Source organism: Chironomus tepperi, unplaced genomic scaffold (assembly GCF_022539635.2).
Source record: "Chironomus tepperi strain 1889 unplaced genomic scaffold, CSIRO-AGI_Ctep_v1 contig_161, whole genome shotgun sequence".
Classification (NCBI taxonomy): domain Eukaryota; kingdom Metazoa; phylum Arthropoda; class Insecta; order Diptera; family Chironomidae; genus Chironomus; species Chironomus tepperi.
In genome coordinates, this window is record NW_027226283.1 from 2,099,045 (window position 1) to 2,118,539 (window position 19,495).

Below are 19,495 nucleotides of genomic sequence, written 5' to 3' on the forward strand. Positions count from 1 at the left end.
TATTCCTCATTTTTAATTTTTGCTTATTAGTCTGTATCGTAATTTACAATCACAGATATAAGTTGACACAACTTTGCGATAAAATAAAGCGTGAGTTATGTTTTTTTTTTATTTCAGTATCTACAGCTTTTATTTATTTTTTTTAGTCTAACTAATCAGCAATATGCATGTATGGATTTATAAATTGTAAATCTTAATTTCACTAAGGAAGTCCATTTTTTATTTTTGAAAATTTTGATCAAATTTGATTCACTAATGAACATTTTATGAGTAAAATCAATATATTTCAAAGAATCTTTAAAAAATGGTTTTTAAAGAAATTTAAATCATAATATATACTTTTAAAATGTTCAAATGCTGTACTGTTACAAATAGTTTATTTCTTAAAAATTAAAAAAATAAATGAGTATTACATGGTATTAAATTCTAGAATCAGGTTCCTAATTTTAATTTCTTATATAATTTATTTGCAAAAACTTAATACTAATTTATGTTACTTACTTATTAGTGAGGAAATTTCAGTAATATGTTATTCATAGTACTGTTTTTTTGATCACAGATAATACATCATTATTAATAATAATAATAATATTGAAAATATAAATTCATCTTTAATGGCAAAACATACACAAAAAACTTCATAAAAAACAACAAGAGATTGATAGACTATTGACCATTTTTGCAAATATCAAAGTGTGGGAATAGGTAACAATGGAGTGAATAAAATCGGTATGGATCTTTCGTTGTATCAAATCTATCGACTTTTACGATATTCCAGTCATCTTTTATGTGCGCATAGCTGAATGAGATCTGTCAAGAAAAGAAGAATAAAGAAGAGAAAATAAGATAATTAGCTACAAATTTACTCAATAAGTAATAAGTATAAACACTTTTAATGATCATTACCTGATCACGAAAATCTTCAATTTCAATGTGGTCCATCCGTTCTAAATGCGAATGAAATGGATCAACCACAGTTAAAGGAACTTTTAACAAATATTCAACAATAAATCCTAAGGTTACATCATCAGGAAAACGAATCTTATCACCAATTGCAACAAATTTTCCATTGTTAGCTAAGGGCATCATTTTTATTGCTAATGCACGACTTATGCAGAATCCGGCACCACCAGTTGCAAACCAAAATTTAATTTTCTCATTTTCGCGTTTCTTCAATTCATCTTTGAGATGACTTTTATTTCGCTCTAAGCTCATTATCGCCTAATTTGAAAAATGAAGTATAAAAAAGACAAATAGTTTTTATTTTATTTTAACTACATTTTTTTGTTGGACAAAGTCAATCATTTGCTATAAACGTGAAACAGTAACAACAACAATTTTTTGCCAATATCATTAATCTTTTATTTTATTCTCTCTCTACCTTTCCGTTACGGTCACTTTCAACGATTTACTATTGGAATTAGATTAATTATTGTTACGAATAGACGATCATGCATGAATACTTCAAGATTAGAAACTTACCGCATTCATATACATTTCTATAGGTGAAGAAATGCTAGGTTTGCCTAGGTACCATTCGTGATAGGCGTGATAATCATTTAATACTTTGACTAATGTCGGTATATTTACATAGTTGTCATCATCAAAGTGACACCAAAATCTGAAGATTAGAATGAAAAAAAAATAAATAAAATCCAAAGAACAATGAAAGTTAAAGACAAGAACGTGAAATTAAAAACCATTAACGTGTCATTAACTATTGCTAATTTTGACAGTCATTTAAAAAAAATGTTTATTCTGTTGCTAATCATCTCAATTGGATTTTATATTAGCTAAACTATTTAGAAGATATAGCCTAATGTGCTCCTTACAGAATATAATTATAATCCCGCTAAACACCGAATTAAAGTCTAGTTTTATATCTTATTATATAAATAAATGTTTAACTCTCACTTAAGCAAAACTAAATTAGGCGTAAGTAAAATCTTTTTAAAATTTCTGTCCGTCAATAATTATTTCATCAATCTCATCAACCAACAAAAGAGTCAAAACTTTTTTATTCATACTGTCTAAAAAGAAGCGAGAAATTTAAGTGTTAGTAACACATTGATTAGAACATCTGAGCGCTTGTGAGTTTATATCGATACTCAATATGTACGAAAAGTAAAAAATCGTTGATTCAAGAAAATACCATTCTATCAGTAATGAATAGAATGAAAGAAGTCTTAAAAAAAATGAAAGTATTATTTAAGCTAATTATGTTGGATGCTTTATTGTTATATTCGGCAGAATCAACAGCAGCAACGAATTGCCGCACATTGCTTGAACTCATTCACAACGATGACTTTTATTTTATTTTATATTTGGTAGGAAAATGTACAAGTACAAGTACGAGAATATTTCTTCTCTCTTGTTCATGTTCCCATTATACTGATTCTTTTATGCCCTAATCTGAATGTAACGTGAAATAAAAAAAATTCTTCTTCACACCTTTTCTTATTCTATTCGTTTTTTTTTATTCCATATAATTCTTTAAATTGGCAGTTAATAGTGGTAATAGTCAATTTTTCGACTCGTAATCGAAAATAATTAGTTCCAAAAATATATCTTGAAGAATGAAAATGTCTAGTTAAACATCGTGCATCTTTTCATACGACCATGGTACTTAAATTCTTCATTCCTATTGTACATTTTCTCACATTATAATAATCTAAGCTGTTGTTGATGAGAGATGTAGGATAGCTAGTTAGACTGGATGTCTTAATTTATAGACTACCTATGGTGTTACCACACAATTCTTATTCAATTATTTCTGCCTTGATGAATGATCTTAAATCTTTGGTAATTACATGTTAATAATAATGGCTTATGCTCACTTTGCTAGCCACCCGACTGTTTGTTCTTTTTTCTTAGTGTTATGTTTTTCTCTAATTATTTATAAAAAGTGTCGTCATTTGATTAGTATTTTCAATATTATTGAATTAAATCAACATTGTCTAATAATCCATTACAAATGTTCATTATTTTTACATAGAATCTAAATCTGAAAATTTAAAATAATAATTTACTCACTTTTTTGACGTGCTAAGAAAGAAATCAAATTCTTTATTCATTTTACAACAAAGGCTTTTCCTGTAGTGACCCTGGCCACATTTTGTTTGCACCATGTGGTTATCTGTTTAAAAGAACAAGATATATTTCGCATTATAATCAATTGTTGATAGCATTCATATAGGGCGAGTCTAATCCAATTTTATATCCTATTCGCTACCCTTCATCATTAGAAAATTCTTTAAGAATCGATTGAATCAAATTTAGACTTCACGACTCATTTCATGAAAAAAGGCAGAATGATGAAAAAAAAAAATCTTTGAAAGATATATGTTTTCAAAGCAAGACATGGAACAAAATATTTTAATGATCAAAAAATAAACCAATTGTTTTTTATTTTGCATCTTTTTTTAGACATCGTAAATAATTTGCCGGATTTTCTTCTGTGATCTGTTGTTTGTGATAGAAATAAATTCACTCTAAATTCAACACGTAGCACTGCAACCGAAAAAAAACACTACAAAATAAGAAGAAAACAGAGATATATTGCAGTGTGGAGTTTAACAAAAATATTTGTGGATTTTTGTTTCTTGTCCAAAGTGAGCAAGGAATGAAAAAGAAAACTGTTTCAGATTTTTGTGAAGAAAAAAAGACAAAGAAGATCTAAATATTATTATGTTTCGTTTTTATAACATTTTATGTTATTCTCTTTCGAGATCTCTTCCTTTTTTCATTCAGCAACAAAGCCTGCATGAATATTTGTAAGAATCCCGAATCGATAGCGATTTTAATGAGCTATTGTGGATGGTATCTGTCTAATGAGACAAAAATTCCTTCTTCCACCTGAGTTATGCACTAATGAGAATGTTTGTAGATGTCAATTTTTTTTATCAATTCCGTATGTTTTTTTGCTTATAACAAAGTAAAAATGTTTATAAAAATTTAAAGGAATATCAAGCCGATGAAAGCAAAATAAACCGAAATAAAATCCATTTTAATTTGGACCTCTTGAACAAGTCAGTGGAAATGTTGGAAAGAAAGAAGAACATAATCATTTTACGATAGATTGTCTTTGCGGTTTGTCTTATTGATTTGAAAAATTTGAATGAATGAAGAATATGCAGTTTTAAAATAAGAAAATAGTAAGAAGAGCAACGAGAATAAAAAAGGAAACATTCAGTAATGCACTTTTCAGTAATATTTTGTGGTATTTTGGTAACTATTTACTTTTCACTTATTTGATAAATAACCAATTTGTGTGTTTAAAAAAATATACAAAGCAAGTACTTGCAAAATATATATTTAATATTTAATATTTTGCAAAATAAAATTGTTTTTGAAGCTTTTACTATGAATTTTAGTTAACAAACCAACTCTGCTTTGATAATATTTTATTTTGTATTTTTCATGCAATTGTGGAGATTTGAGATGATGAGAAAGAAGCAATTGGTTGCGGGTAGAAAGTTATAAACAAATATCAAATTACTTACTGGTTAAATTTTGATAAACATGATCATCGTCATCAGTAAAAAACCAAATCTTTGCAAAAAGAGAAATGTGGATGAATATGGTATGTTATTTATAGAAATATATGCCACAATGTGTTAATTGCTTACTTGATCTCTCGCCAGTTGAAACCACGTTTCTACAATAAGCTTCAGTCGGGTATTATGATATTTTTTTGTCGTTTTTACGCTGATAAAAATGTCATCTAAATCAATATTACTAGTCCATTCCGTGCCATGAGTATTTGTATAATCTTTTGATGACTCTTCAGACTGCTCCAATCTTAGATTTTGCGTTTGTGTCGTGTTTATAAGAAGATCCTTTTTCAAAAAAATATAAATGTATAAGAAAAAGAATATAAAAAATAAAATACGTTCATTTAAGTTGACACGATGATGAAAAATTATTTAAAACGTTTATGATATCATTTTACATAAATATATCGTTGCATTTGACTTTCGGATTTCTTCTTATTGATTTTTATTCTCTGTATCTCGCTCATTTCTGCTCTCAACTTAATTCGTTTCATTGAATATGTGTACATATTAACAAATTGAGTTAAAGCCATTGGCCGGAAATTGCCAATAATGGTTTGAGACTTGAAACACTTGAAACACAATTTCACGATTTTCTTGTCATCATTGTCAGTTTTATACTCGATTTTAATTTCTATATACTCTTCTTTTTATGCTTTCCTCGTTTAGTCTTGCTTATATTAAACAAGCAGACAAGACAAATATTTAAATGATTTCATTTGTTTTCATTCGATGAGACGATCAATTTACAATATAAAATAAGTAAGAAATTAGAGATGTTCTTCATTTGATTTAGTTTAATATTTAACTCTTATTCTTCTTCATCATTTGTAAAGTTCATGTCGATCATATCGATCAAATTGTTACGGCAAAAAATGCCTTTATTAACCAATAATAATAGATGAAGGAAAGGAAGAAATGAAAAATTAGTTTCACGATTTATTAATCGGAATTTTATTAACATTTTTATGTATTCATTTTTTTGTTTAAAATGAATGTGCAAAGTTGAAAATAGTAATCCTAGGTGGTGATGAACAATCAAGATATGAAGACAATGAAAATTGTTAATAAACTTGTTGGTAATTTATAAACATGACTTTAGGAAACAAATATGAATACTTATTTTTTTATTCTTGAAATTCAAAGAAAATAATACATAATTTGATGACCATTACATGGCAAAATGTGCGCTACATTTTCTTATATCAGGCATTTCCTTTACATATTTAACTTTGCTGCCAAAAAAATTTTTTACCTTAATCTTTTTTTGAAAATTAATTTGATGTTTTTCAATTTCATAACATGTATTGTGCCAACCAATACTTTAAATCAGTACAAATTTCTTTTCTATTTTTTTAAAACTATTTTAACTATTTTTTAAAAACTACCTTTGATTAGCATCTATTAAGTTAGGTTCTTTAATAAGTCAATAATTAAGTTGAAGTAATTAAAATGAAATGTTGCTATCGTTGAATATAAAAAAAATTTAACATTCTAATTTCATGATTATTCCTAGCTGAGAATTTTTGAAAATGTTAAGAATACAAGTTTTAATAATGCATTAATGGTTATGGCTATAATCACAAAGATGATAAAAAATTGCTCATCACAAATTCAAACTCCCATTGTCTGCGAATTTTAGCTAAACCTGCTCTTGTATTTATATAAATTTACTGCTGTTTATATGACAAAATTCTTGAAAATTAATGATAATTTTATGCACTCATAAAAATTCACAAAGAAAAATTTGTTTCTACAAAATCTTTAAATTATTATCCAAAATATTATTTAGGGAACAAAAATGGAAATCTTCTTACAGTTAATATTCCATGTTAAAAGATTATTTTAATCTCTTTAAGTCTGATGTTCCAGTAAATATTCATCTTCTTAAAAAATATATTTGATTTATATTAAATCTGTATTAGCAATGAATCATATTTTTTCTAAACTCTAACCGTTACAGATTTTGCCAAAAATTTGATCAATGATTGCGATATATAAAAATAAGGCAAGGCGAGGTTTGATTGAAAATTCCAATTTATCATGATTGCAATCAAATATTTTCTAACTCTAATGTTTTCCTATAAAGCTTAGAGGCAGAGTTAATTTGCCATTTCAATAAAAAGTATGTAAACATCACAGATTAACCTAGTCAAAACATTGTATGCTACAACTCTGCTAAAAATCAAGAAGGTTTCGCTAGGTTGTACAATATTTTGACTTTTGCCTTTCCGCACGTATAACGAGATTGATAATTTTATAAAAATTTCTAACACACCTTTCTACATTTCGTTACAAGCGATTACTTATAGTTATAGGTGAGTCAAATAGTAAGTAAGTCATGTATCAAGATTATTTGATCTTGAAAACTGGAATTGGCTATAAGACATGGAGCATAATAATAATAAAATAAAATTTTTCTTTTTTCTTTGGGTAAAAAGAACTGAATCAAACTGATTCCAGCACTTTGATATGAATTCACATATAATATATAATAAAATGTTATATTTCAAAAAAAAAAATGTACAAAAAAATGTGTTTCTCAATTCATATGAAATAGTAAAGCTAGAAAACAAGGTTTTTCTAATTTCATACACAGCAGTCATGTAGAAGTCAACATAGCAAAAAATTGCATAGTTGTGCAATAACATAAAAGTTAAGAGAGCACTTCAAAAAATGAGCAAAGCAAAACCAAATTGTGCATTACTTACGGCAAACAGGTTTGTATTGTTGACTTTATAAAGTCTTGATGCTGTTTCAATGTCTCCGACATTGCTTTTATTATCTTCACTGTTTTTAATTATGCATAGCGAGCCATAGGCATTATGAATAAAATACATTGATATGTACATAAGAAATATTGCAAAAGCCATCATGATTCGTCTATAGTTTTTCATATAAATAAAAGTTTTTAGCATATTTTTGTTTCGTCCACAAAAAAAGGCTTTAACACAATTTGTTCTCTATATTCAACTCATTTTTCTTCATTGTAAATGAAATAAGTTGGTGATCTGTTGCAGACCGCTTGAGGCTAATTTGCATTTAACAAAAAATCTTTTTCTTTGTTGCTGCTTTTGCTTTCGCTCTTTTTAATCGAGTTACGTTTGAGCACACTTTCAAACTCGCAGCGAATAATGATGCATTATCATAAATTTAATAAAAAAAAATTCCTTTGGATATACAAAACAAACTGTTTTGAATTTTTTGCATCAGAGTATATAAAATTATTATTATAAATGAACATCTAAGAGAATAAGAATTATAATATTTTTTTATGATCGATTTTGCTTTATTATTATTCACAGAACGAGGCACTAAACACAAGTGACGCGAACTACGATCAACACACGAATGAGAATATAAATGAATATTATGTGTATACATAAAGCAATCTGCTTGTTGTTTTCGTCGCTCTTTATTGCCTTTTTCTGCTGCTGTTCTTGCTCTCGAATTAAATGATTTTCGCTATCTCTTCTTCTCCCTTATTCCTTTAGTAAAGATGTAGTAAAGATGCTCAGTGTATAGACAATTCTATGATGATGTATTTTTCGTATATTCATTCAACATTATTAAACTAATTTATGCTTCAGAATTTTCGCTCTTTTATTTGTTTTCATCTTGTACTTTTTTAATTATACTGATTTTCTTTAGCAAAATCATTCTGTTTTAAGGCAAAAAGATCAAAAATCGAAATGAAAACAACTTGTTTTAAACAAGTTAAATAATGTAATTTAATAAAAATCGAATTTGAAAGATGTAACGATTTATAAAATTATAAAATTTAAGGGGAACAAAATGTGAAACTTAGTGAACGATTCTTTTGAATTCAAAAAATTCGTTAAACCTTTTTATGATTCGAAAATTCATACGTAATATTCTCCAAGTTTCTATTGTGATATTTAAACTTTCATTAAAATTATAAGATTTCGTTACAAATTGAAATCCTAAAGGAATTATTCTTAACTTTAAATGAATTGATTATTGACTTCGTTTCTCTTAAATGTATGATTACTGATAATTATTTTCAATTTTTTATTAGAGTATTTAATCATACTAAATATCTCCATTATATTATTTATTACTTACTGTATTCATGCGCTTGGACAGTCGATTACAATTCTTAAGCTCTTTTACTAATACCAAATAGAAACCGCCTCCGTTTGTGTCACTCGTGAAAGTTTATAAGAAAATTTCTCTTAGAATGATTTTCTATCAACAAAAACATTTTTTCGGCCTTATTTTTATCTCATTTTTGATAAATGAAGATCTAGATGACAATTTTCAAATTTTCGATAAAAAACCAAAAAAATTACAAAAATACTCGTTCTTATCGAGTGACTTCAGCGCATTTTTGTCCCAGCGATCAGTAATTGATTAAAAAGTCACTTCCAGACCTAAAAACAAGATCCAGTAATATTCAGGTCACTTCCAGACCTAAAACACAAGATCCAGTAGGCCATAGTCACTGTGGAAAAAATATGCAATAAAAATAAATTTTTCCTATAACGGTTTTCTAGGATTCAAATTTTCTAACGGTTCTGCAAATTTCAAAATTTTTGCGCAAATTTTGAATATTTATTTCAAATTGCATTTAGGGAATTCAGAACTAAAAAAATTTTAAAAGCCAGATTATTTGGCATAATATTTTAATTATACTTCCCACATACCATTAGAGTTATATTAAGATATTTTTAGTAATTTTAAAATCATAATTTAAAAAAATATAGGCAAAGAAAATTTGTTAAAAGAAGAAGAAGTTGATTAAATCAACTTTTGTATATCAAATCATTTTATACTACCGCTTTTGTACTTAGAGAAATCGCTTATTTAATACAATTTTTCATTTGTTAAAAATGACTGTTTTGTGTTTTATTAAGGCTCAAACACTCCTAAAATAAGGGGAAAACTTCTTGACGAAAAATTTTCCAACTCATCTGGCATAGACTTTAAATAGAAACTTCTATTATTTTTCTACCTACAATTATTTATTGAAAATTTCATTATTCAAACAAAAAAACGACTGCAAAATAAAAAAAAAAATGCTTTCACAAGCTCTGTCTATTTGTTTTCGTATTTCACTGGGTTTAATTCCTATTTTGTTCATTGCAATAGGCAAGGCCTTAGGTAATATATAATTATTCTAACCAGAAAAATGATTGATTATTATATAACTAAAGCTTTACTAAAACAATCCATGATAAACGGTCAGTATTGCAAATATAATTAAAAGAATATTTTAGAATGATTGAACTGTTTATAATCTAATTATTCAAAAAAGTAAGGCAAAAAAGACAATATAGAAAGTTTCAGGTATTTTTTTTAGCTATTTAGGTATTTCTTCATGTTTTAATTTATTTAAAATTTAAAAGCGCAATTAATGTACATTCATGTTTAACAAATGAACAGTTTGAGTTGAATTATGATTTTATAATTTTTGTTTCATCAAATCATTTCCATTATCTGAATAATAATTTTTTGCATTATAAATTAAAAAGTCAAATTCGCAATAAAAAAATATAAATTATTATTAGTTTTCACATAAATTTATTTCAATCTCACATAATATGTAGAATGCCTCAAGCACATTTAGAAACTTTATCCTATTTGCAAATTTAATGTTTAATGCCGTTTAATGAAATAAAAGTTAGACAAAATGTACTGTGAAAAGAAAACTTTAGCATTAAAAGTTTTCAACATCACTAGTAAAAAAGTTTTATTTGAATGAATTTGTTTTTTCCCTCATAATTTTCACTTATACAAATTGCGATCTGTACGTAGTTCTAGACACAATACTTCGACCTTGATGGAAAATCTTCTTGTGTCTTTACCATTATGCAAAATTTCTTTTTCATCAGCTTCTCATTATGTATTATGTGGGACAAGTTTAAGGAGATTTAATTAATACATTTTATTTTCTTAGGAAAAATATTAGCTTTACATCTTATCGTTGACTTTAAATAGGTTTGCTATTACTTCTTTAGCCGAATTTCAGCGAAATAATTTTTGTTATTGTTGTATGTAAACATCAGCTTTTTCAAAAAAATATAAAATAAATAAAAACAAATTTATATAAAAATGTCAAGAAGTCATATTTTTCCTACTGAGTAGATAATTGGAAAACAATTTTTTTTTTTATTTTAAAGTTAAAAATTTTATACATTTCATATAAAATGATTTTTTTTTAACTTTAAGAACGAAAGAAAGATTGAAGATAAAGGTTGAAAGATCCAATTTAAAATTCGATGAAAATTGTATAATATGCAATACGACGAATTAACAAAATTATTAGTATTGGGCAACCCATGTGCTATCATATAGCAAAATCTTTAAAAATTTAACAATTATCAAGGCGTAACTTTTGATCTATAAACATTCGCTCTCGATCTAAAATTAAAAGTTTATGAGATTAAATGAAAATTATCCTTGAATTCAAAGGTACTGATTTTATTGCGCCATTATTTTTTAGATATAGTGTGCCGCAAATTTTTTTTTCTAGAAGTGAATTATGTCGTATCATGAAAAGGTTGCCACTGGTTCAAAACTTGACGAATAGGTTAAACTGTGCTTGAAAATGAGTCTTTTATGCGTATATTTTTTAAACTATGTTTACTTTTAATCTAACATTAAGAATCAAATAATTAACCAATAAAAATACTGTTTGAAATTTTCATTTTATTTATTATTTATTCGTTTTTCAAATCGGAAGTTAGTTGACAGATTGACTAATATTTGATTCAATTTTAATCGTTCTTTATTGATATCAGACAAAGAAATATTTTTTCTATGTTTTTCTTTTACTTTTTGGTATGATAGCAAATTAGATATCTCATTTTTTTTCTTATCAAAACTGAATTATAGTTACATTCAATAATGTGTTTGCACATAACTATGAATTTTTATGATTTTACATTATGTTTAAAATAGTTGCTTCCGATAAATGATAAGATTTGGTAACTATAAATACCAGTGAAATATCGACTAATCATTTCAGTATTTTCTTTAAAATATAATAGTGAAAAAAAAATGAAAAGTGAGAAATTTTAAAATCTTTTTATTATAATAGTCATAATCTTTGACTAACTTTGGTAGAATTTTTTCATAATAAAACCAATTAATCTGATTTTAATTTTAATTTTCACTTTATACTTTATTGAATATTTATTAAACTAAATTTTAAATATTTAAATATTTAAAAAATAGATTTTTTCCTCCTGACATTGGTAGTGTGTTCATTTGCACAAAATCAAGATTTATGCAGTCAAGCGAAAAGAAATGGTGAACATGTATTTGCTGATGATCCATCCAGCTGTGAAAAATACTTATGGTGTAATTATAATGCAACAAACCACTTAGTATCTGTTCATCAAGGATCATGTGACCCGAATTTTAATTTCAATAACGACAATGGTGCTTGTGATGGATCTTTTGCATGTGAAGCTTTATGCTTTGCTAATACAGTTCCACAAGCAGTTAAAAGGGTAATTACAATGAATATACTTTTTGATTATTGAGATGAAAAAAAAAATAATTTGTTAGATTGCTGTTGCTGATGATACTGAATGTAGACAATTTCAAGTCTGTACTGAAACTGTACTAGGAGACTCAATTTTCAGTTGCAAACCACCCTCTGTATTCAACCGAAATTTTGGAGTTTGTACAATTGCATCGATTGCACCATGTAAGAAAAAGATCAATGAAAATTTAAAAAATAAAAAATTATTAATAATTATATATTCAAAAGGTGGAAGTAGTAATGGCGGAGGTGGAAATCCAAGTCCAAATTGTGATTCAGATGTATTTATAAACGATGAATCAGCGTGTGATAAATATTTTTTCTGTGAAAATGGTATTCCGGTATCTGACACTTGTCCTTCTGGTTTTCATTGGAACTCTAATGTGACCTCCTGTGATTATCCCTACAACTTAAATCCACCTTGTGAGGATTCACCTGCAGCAAAACGTGAAGTCATTCCAAGACCTGTCCATATTAATGGTGGAATTGTAAAACTAAGAAATTTGTTTTCCAAACTTTAAAGTTAATAAATATTTCATAATACTTATCTCTTGTTGTAATAAAACGTTACATAAAATTTAATGCAGTTTTTGTAAGATTACACAATGTGTTTTTATCATCATCTCAATTTTAAACTTAAAATATAGTTCAAACAACAATAATACTTTGATTTTTTAAAATAAGACTTCCATGAATAAAGGAATTTGATGTCGTTTGTTATCTATTTTTTCGACCTCATTTTTTATCGAATAATCAACGGAATTTAAATAAAACCCTAGAAAATTAGAAAGTATCAAAAAATAATTTTAATTTTCTGTTTTAAACACGAAAATGTCTTTAAATATTGGAAATCTAAAACATTCAGGACAGCGACATTGTGAACAAAAATTAGGACAATCCCGAAATTACTCGAGAATATGAAAAATGCATCGATTCTACTTTAAAGGAGACATAAATAAACTTTTAATAATACTTCAATCTTTAGATCATAAAATTTTGAAAAATTCTTGATTTCTCTGTTCATCTTTTTTTGTTGACTCTTTCATTCTCGACACAGATTCACGTTCATTCATTTAAAGCAATCACACATAAAGCCATCAATCAATGTTTTCTACACATAAATACATTTTTCCAAATACAATAACATAGAATGATGATTTGATTGAAAGGAAATATTTTCATCGATGTCAAGAGGGAGAATCTTAATGTTTTGTCAGATCAATAAGAAAACATTTTCAAGAAAATTTTCAAATTAAGATAAAGATTTTGCTTAAAAGTAAATTAAAGATTTATGAGCTGTAACTATGAAACTAGAAATAAAATCAATAAGTTTTGAATGTTATCATTACCCCGATCGGCACATATTGAAATGTGGCTACCAGGACGACGAGGTTGCTTGTTTTCGCCACTTGATAAATTTGGTTGTTTTCGCCATTTGGCGCCGTAGTGGCAACATTTCAATATGTGCCGATCGGGTACTGATTTTAATTTTTAAATCTTCCTTCCCATCAACTTTCCCAACATGCGTTGATGAGTATGTAATTGATTATTGAAAAGAAAATTGTGTACATTTTGTTAAAACACTTTAAAGTAGGAAGTTCACACAAATAAATAAATTCCGAAGAATTTTATACGTACTTTTTTTCTATATTATCAGCAATAAATAAGTAAGTGATCATTTTACATTATCTTTTGTCATAATATAAATTGACATTTTGTGTCTGATATGACAACTTTTGGACATAATTTGATTTTCTATAAATTAAGTTTTCATACTTTTTATTCATTCAGTCATTTGCTGAATCTTCGTGAAGTAACTTGGCTTGACTTTTCAATTTAATTTCATCTGCAAAAAGAGTTCAAATAAATTTAGTGTTGTGTTTTGATAATATTTCATAAGGAATAAAATATTAAAGTGAAAACGTGTTCAGACAATAAGCGAGGAAACATGAAATGTGAGATTGTCTTTGTCACAAATTGTAAAAAAGTCTATTTTTCTTTTTTCCTTATTTCACTCTTTACTCTATATATTTTGTGTCTAACGAAAACAAAAATAGTAAAAAATATTAACTTAAACTTTTTGGTTATATCAAAAAAAGAACAGAACCAAAAGTTCTTCTAAATATTATAATATATGATAAAAATGGAAATGTGATCTAAATGAAACATATCTCGTTACAGCATTGGTGACATTATTGGGTTTGATATGTGCAACACATATAGTCCTAGCACAACAACCACAAAATCCTTGTGCTAACTTGCCAGGAGGAACAGGTAATATTGTCTAACGGTTATGCAAAAAATAATTAAATCAATTGTTTACATAACGTGAGTGATGAAATGTTTAAAAATATTTTGTTGGGAAGAGTATATTTTGTTGCGTAATCATACAATCAAGTGAAAGTTAAAAGAAGTGTTACAAGAAAGGAATACTTGAAAATTATGTTTTCTCGCTATCGGGATCGGAATCGGGATATCCGGATCCCAAAAAATTCAGGGATCCCGAAAATTTCAAAAGTCGGGATCGGGATTGAAAATTGAAATTTTTAGGTAATTTTTACATTTTAAATGTCAATTTTTAAAAATTATTTTAAAATTTTTCTTTTATTTTTTAAAAAAATTTCATTAATTTTCATAAAATTTTCGTCATTTAACAGTTTATTTATGTTAGTTTATCGATTGTCACAGATACAATGTTCGAAACACTTCCTTACTTTCCTGGTTCGACTGTTTTAAATATAAATGGATTGGTATCATGATTACTAATTTCAAAAATGCTTTTTAAAACTTTTCAATGATTGCAGAAATGAGAAATTTTCTCAGCTTTTGTTAAAGTTTTTAATATTCAAACATCAAAGTTTTAAAGAAATACGACCGCTCCTTGATTTTTCTTGATATTATATCAATTAAAATCCTCCCTCTAATAATACATATTTTAAGAAAATGTCTAAAAAATGGCATTATTTATTGAAAATTTAATATAACTTTTGAAAGTTTCAAATTTCAAAAGCTTTCAAAAATTCTATATTGTAAAATGAAAGATTCTTAAGTGCATTTGAACATTTCTGTTCAGATTTGTTTCTACAAATTAGACATAAAAATTCTAATCTCACACTCACCTGCACTCAAATTGGTTTTGATTCAACATTTGATTATTTTTATTTTTCTAATTCTAGGATTTGTAAATGACTATTCTAGCTGTGATGCTTATTTTTCATGCATTAATTTTTCACCATTTGAAGCTAGATGTCCATTACCATTCCTTTTTAACCCTAATGGTCGATTTGGTCCAATTTGTGACTGGCCATTTAACGTAAAATGCCAACCATGTCCAGAACATGGAGTTATGACTGTAAGATTATTCAAAAAACAATGATTTATACCAAATAAATAATGATAAATTTCATACAATATTATAGATCGCACACCCTTATTTCTGCCAAAAATATACACAATGTATTAATGGAATACCAATAGAGAGAGAATGTGCTCCAGGAACAGCTTATAGTCGATCAAAGGGAGGTTGCGTTGTTGAAGAAGCAGCACTTTGTGATAACGTAAATACCTGTGGAAAATTAGAAGGTGGAACTGGTAATGCACCATCAACGAGATTCTGTGAAGATTTCATGATTTGCTATAATGGAGAACCTTATGGAGAGCCAATCAGATGTCCTACAGGATTACTTTTCGACTCAAAACACATGAGATGTTCTTTAGCTAAAGATGCAGTTTGTTATCCGGGCACCGTTACAAGTGCAAGCCTTCTTCTAGCTCCAAATGCAGGATTACCTTAAAATACTATGCCACTTTAAATTGGATTTTTGTATTTTATGCTCACATTCTCCGCTGTTTAATTTAATCTCCTTTCTCATCATGAATCAGACCGAGTTAAAATATAAAAATACATCAAAAAATAAAATTAAGACCATTATGACCACAAATTTAGCTCCTATATAAAATGCACTATTTTGTAAAAAAAATAACCTTTTTTATTTTATTTATTTTTTAAGCGAAGAAGCGTTGAAATAAAGGTAATAAAAAAAGAGCTGCGAGGACAAAATAAAAATAAATGATTTAACTAACAATTTCAAAGAATTTATGTTTTTGTAGTTCATGGAGACTAAAACTAAAATGGAATTTAAAAGCATTTAAAATTAGATTATGAAGTTCCTGCTTGATTAATTAAAGGAAGGAAAATTGATTCTCGTGGAATTCATTCTCTAAAAAATTTTAAATACAAAATATGATTTCTTATTATTTTATATTCTATCTATATCTTTGTCATGTCATGTCAACAGAATTGAACATCAATAAACACAAGTAAGATAAATGTGATGTTCATTTTGTGAATTGTACTCTACTTTTTTATCAGAAACTGCTAAAATGAATGAAAAATATGGTTTGAGTAATCTAAGACATATTATTTTATAACATTTCATAAGATTTCTTTATTTTTAATCATTAAATTAATTAAAAAAATCATTGATATTTGATTGTTTGAGTTTTCATTTTAATTGACAAAATTTTGGTTATGTTTATTTACTTTGTCATTGATCTTTTAGAAAAACAATTTAGAGACTTATGAACAAAAAATTGTGTATGGAAACAACCATTTTATTTTATTGAGTCATTTAATTTTTGAAGAAAATGAAATGCTTTATATATTTATTTTATTTTTTTTTTTTTAAATGAAATATTTTAATCCAGGGTAAACGGAAAGTGTCCTGCTTTTAGCAAATCAATTTTAGCAGTGTCCTGCTTTTAGCACTTATATTTAAATTTTGAAAACCTGTTAGAAATTATCACAAAAAATTGATTTCCCCTTGAGTTTGAAACATTTAATTAAATTTTTACGGTTAATTAGTTGATGACTTGCAGAAATAATGCTAATATCCTTGATTAATTTGGCAGATATCAATTAAAATTAGCATTAAAAATTTTATATTTCTACCGTTATTTTTTTTATTCAAATATCCGGTGCTAAAAACCGTACAAATTCTTGCAAACCATACAAAAATAACTGTCAGTTTTTCTATTCGTTCACCCTGGATTTTAATATATTTTTTAATCTTGCTTTTAAAATACAGAATTATTAATAAGTACCTTAATAAAAGAATAATTAAATTTTCAATACCTCAATTTCTTATTCGGCTCATTATTATAAAATTAAATAAAGTTTACATTTCTCTTTAAACTTTACCTTATATCATGGATTAAAGTATCAATTTAGCCCCACCTAATAATATTTTTATAAGTCTATTTATTATGCAAAAATATATTTTCATCAGGCCCTAAGGATTATGATAATACAATAGATTTTTATTGAAACTCTACCTTCTTACAAAATAATTAATTTATCCCCTGATAGCAATGAAGATTTGCATTGATACTGTCTCACTTATTTATCCGCAAAATAGAATATTATTACTTGTTGCTGAAAATTTCTCAAATAAATATCATCTGATAATTCAATACCTATGATTGATTTTTTTATTCTTATTTTTTTTTTTTCAGAGCGAAGTGTGTATCGTATCTACCTACAATAAATTTATTCCTATTTATATGTATTTTGCACACAACACATTGAAAAGTACATATTTTGACGAAAACAAAAAGTGGGCTTCCAAATCGTTGTATCTAAATAGAAAATATTTTTTTGACACAAATATAAATTCTACTAGGAAAAATCTAAATTTATACTTATTCTCGCCAAATGGGTTGAAAACTACCTAGTTATTTCGGCGTTTAATCGTCGGTGACTTACTGAAAATCTGTGTTCTTTTGTTTTGTAATATAATGTAACTTTCATTAGTTTTCAGTTTTAACATTGAATCTCACATTGAATCTCAAAATCTGCTTGATACTCATATTAATATGCTCCTTTTTGAGAACATAGAATTTTTGAAGTTTTTGTTTAAAGTCAAAAACTTTCAATTACAGACCTGAAAGTTAAAGTTCACTGAAAAATATATTCACGGATTTTACTACTCAACACACGAAGATGCATTAATAAAAAAGAGATGGATTGTATACAACATTTTGTGTGTTTGAGAGATAAATTCAAATGATGACACTGACGATGACAAATTATAAAGTTAGAAACTTAAACCGCTTGAAAATCAAATATTTATTTTTTTTTTATATAAAATTAGGATGGATGCATGGTAACGGTGCAAAAAAAGTAAAAAACTACAAAAAAAATTATTAAAGTTTCAATTTGATAACAAATAGTAATTTAAGATTGAGTCTGAATTGAGTATGCAAGCATTATTAGTACATGACATTGCATGCCGCTTCTTTCTTCTATTTTCTCATGCAAATATCATTCAAAACCTAAACATAATTTCTAAAAACAGGTACAAGTGGATAAAATTTCTGATTATTCTAGATAAAGTCACATCTGTTATTGTTAAAAAGTTCTAATAATAGGAAAAATCAAATAAAATTATGTAATTTGAAGTCAAGTGTTTGAGTCGAACAACTTAGATACGCATCATATGTACTTCATATGTATTTGAAGGTTGTTATAATATCAACTTTTATTAAATTTGAAGTTAGTTCTAATTGATTTGAAATAAGTTGAATATTTTCAATTATCGTTATTTTGAGAAATAATGTCTAACGTCCGATTTTATAGGAATCACATTAAAATACAAATAGCATTCTAATTAAGAGATGTTTTATATATTATGGAAAAAAATGTAAGAAACAATTTTTTGTAAGTTTAAAAAAAAAATTGTATTTTTTATTTTATTCATTCTCGTGTGTCTTTATTGGTTGACTAAACCAATTGACAATTTGATATTTTTATTAAATTATACATATATGATCTTAAAACGTCTAGAAGTAAGGAAAAAATATGAAAAAATTTGGAAAAGAACTAAAAAAGGACATGATCTTATCGAGCGACTTCAGCGCATTTTTTAAAGGATTTTCGAAATTTGAACATTTTAGTAAAATGTTATTTGCATCTTGTACTGAAATGTAAAAAACATTTATTATCGTATTTAGAGATAATTTTATGATACCAAACTAATCGATACTGAAATAACTCGATGTGTCTGTGTTTTCTACAATTTTTGATTATCAAAATCTTGATCGTTAAAACGTTAAAAGCCTAAAAAACTCTCAAATTATCTCAAGATTTGATTCTACAATGCATATTTGATATTTTTTTTAATTCTTAAACTTAAAAATATTTTTCTATATGTGGAACTAAAATCTGATATAATTATTTAATATACTTTTGAACAATATTCCTTTACTTTACAACAAAATAAAAGTGTATTAAAATCTGAAAACATAATTGTCTGTCCTTTGACTCAAAGAATAACGTGGAAAACGTAGAAAACAAGAAATTGTATCAAAAGTAATAAAGATTGAAAGAAAAAAAGATATTTTATATTTCTCAGTTCTTTGTTACTCAGAT

The 19,495-nt window shown here is 26.5% G+C and overlaps 2 protein-coding genes across 2 annotated transcripts; one reads left to right on the forward strand and one right to left on the reverse strand.

The window, feature by feature from the left end:
* On the reverse strand, window positions 1–7,889 carry fng (Fringe glycosyltransferase). The gene is made up of 7 exons (XM_070637456.1): window positions 7,265–7,889; window positions 4,629–4,838; window positions 4,503–4,551; window positions 3,034–3,136; window positions 1,483–1,621; window positions 907–1,221; window positions 1–810 (listed from the first exon to the last, which is right to left on the reverse strand). Exons 1-7 carry the CDS (start codon window positions 7,469–7,471, stop codon window positions 667–669), a joined length of 1,167 nt encoding a protein of 388 aa, XP_070493557.1. The 5' UTR covers window positions 7,472–7,889; the 3' UTR covers window positions 1–666.
* A 5,975-nt stretch (window positions 7,890–13,864) lies between these two features.
* LOC139088078 (uncharacterized) lies at window positions 13,865–16,049 on the forward strand. The gene is made up of 4 exons (XM_070637113.1): window positions 13,865–14,021; window positions 14,248–14,340; window positions 15,243–15,418; window positions 15,486–16,049. The coding sequence occupies exons 1-4, from the start codon at window positions 14,015–14,017 to the stop codon at window positions 15,858–15,860; spliced, it is 651 nt and encodes a 216-aa protein (XP_070493214.1). The 5' UTR covers window positions 13,865–14,014; the 3' UTR covers window positions 15,861–16,049.
* The last annotated feature ends 3,446 nt before the right edge of the window (window positions 16,050–19,495 follow it).

Bases quoted from the DNA above. Each gene is read 5' to 3' on its own strand.
- LOC139088078 (XM_070637113.1), top strand. The intron at 14,341-15,242 runs GTAATATTGTCT...TTCTAATTCTAG, and splicing joins TAACTTGCCAGGAGGAACAG to GATTTGTAAATGACTATTCT. The intron at 15,419-15,485 runs GTAAGATTATTC...ACAATATTATAG, and splicing joins CAGAACATGGAGTTATGACT to ATCGCACACCCTTATTTCTG.
- fng (XM_070637456.1), bottom strand. From the start codon at position 7,471: ATGCTAAAAACTTTTATTTATATGAAAAACTATAGACGAATCATGATG. The intron at 4,552-4,628 runs GTAAGCAATTAA...CTTTTTGCAAAG, and splicing joins TTCAACTGGCGAGAGATCAA to ATTTGGTTTTTTACTGATGA. The intron at 811-906 runs GTAATGATCATT...TTTTCTTGACAG, and splicing joins TTGAAGATTTTCGTGATCAG to ATCTCATTCAGCTATGCGCA.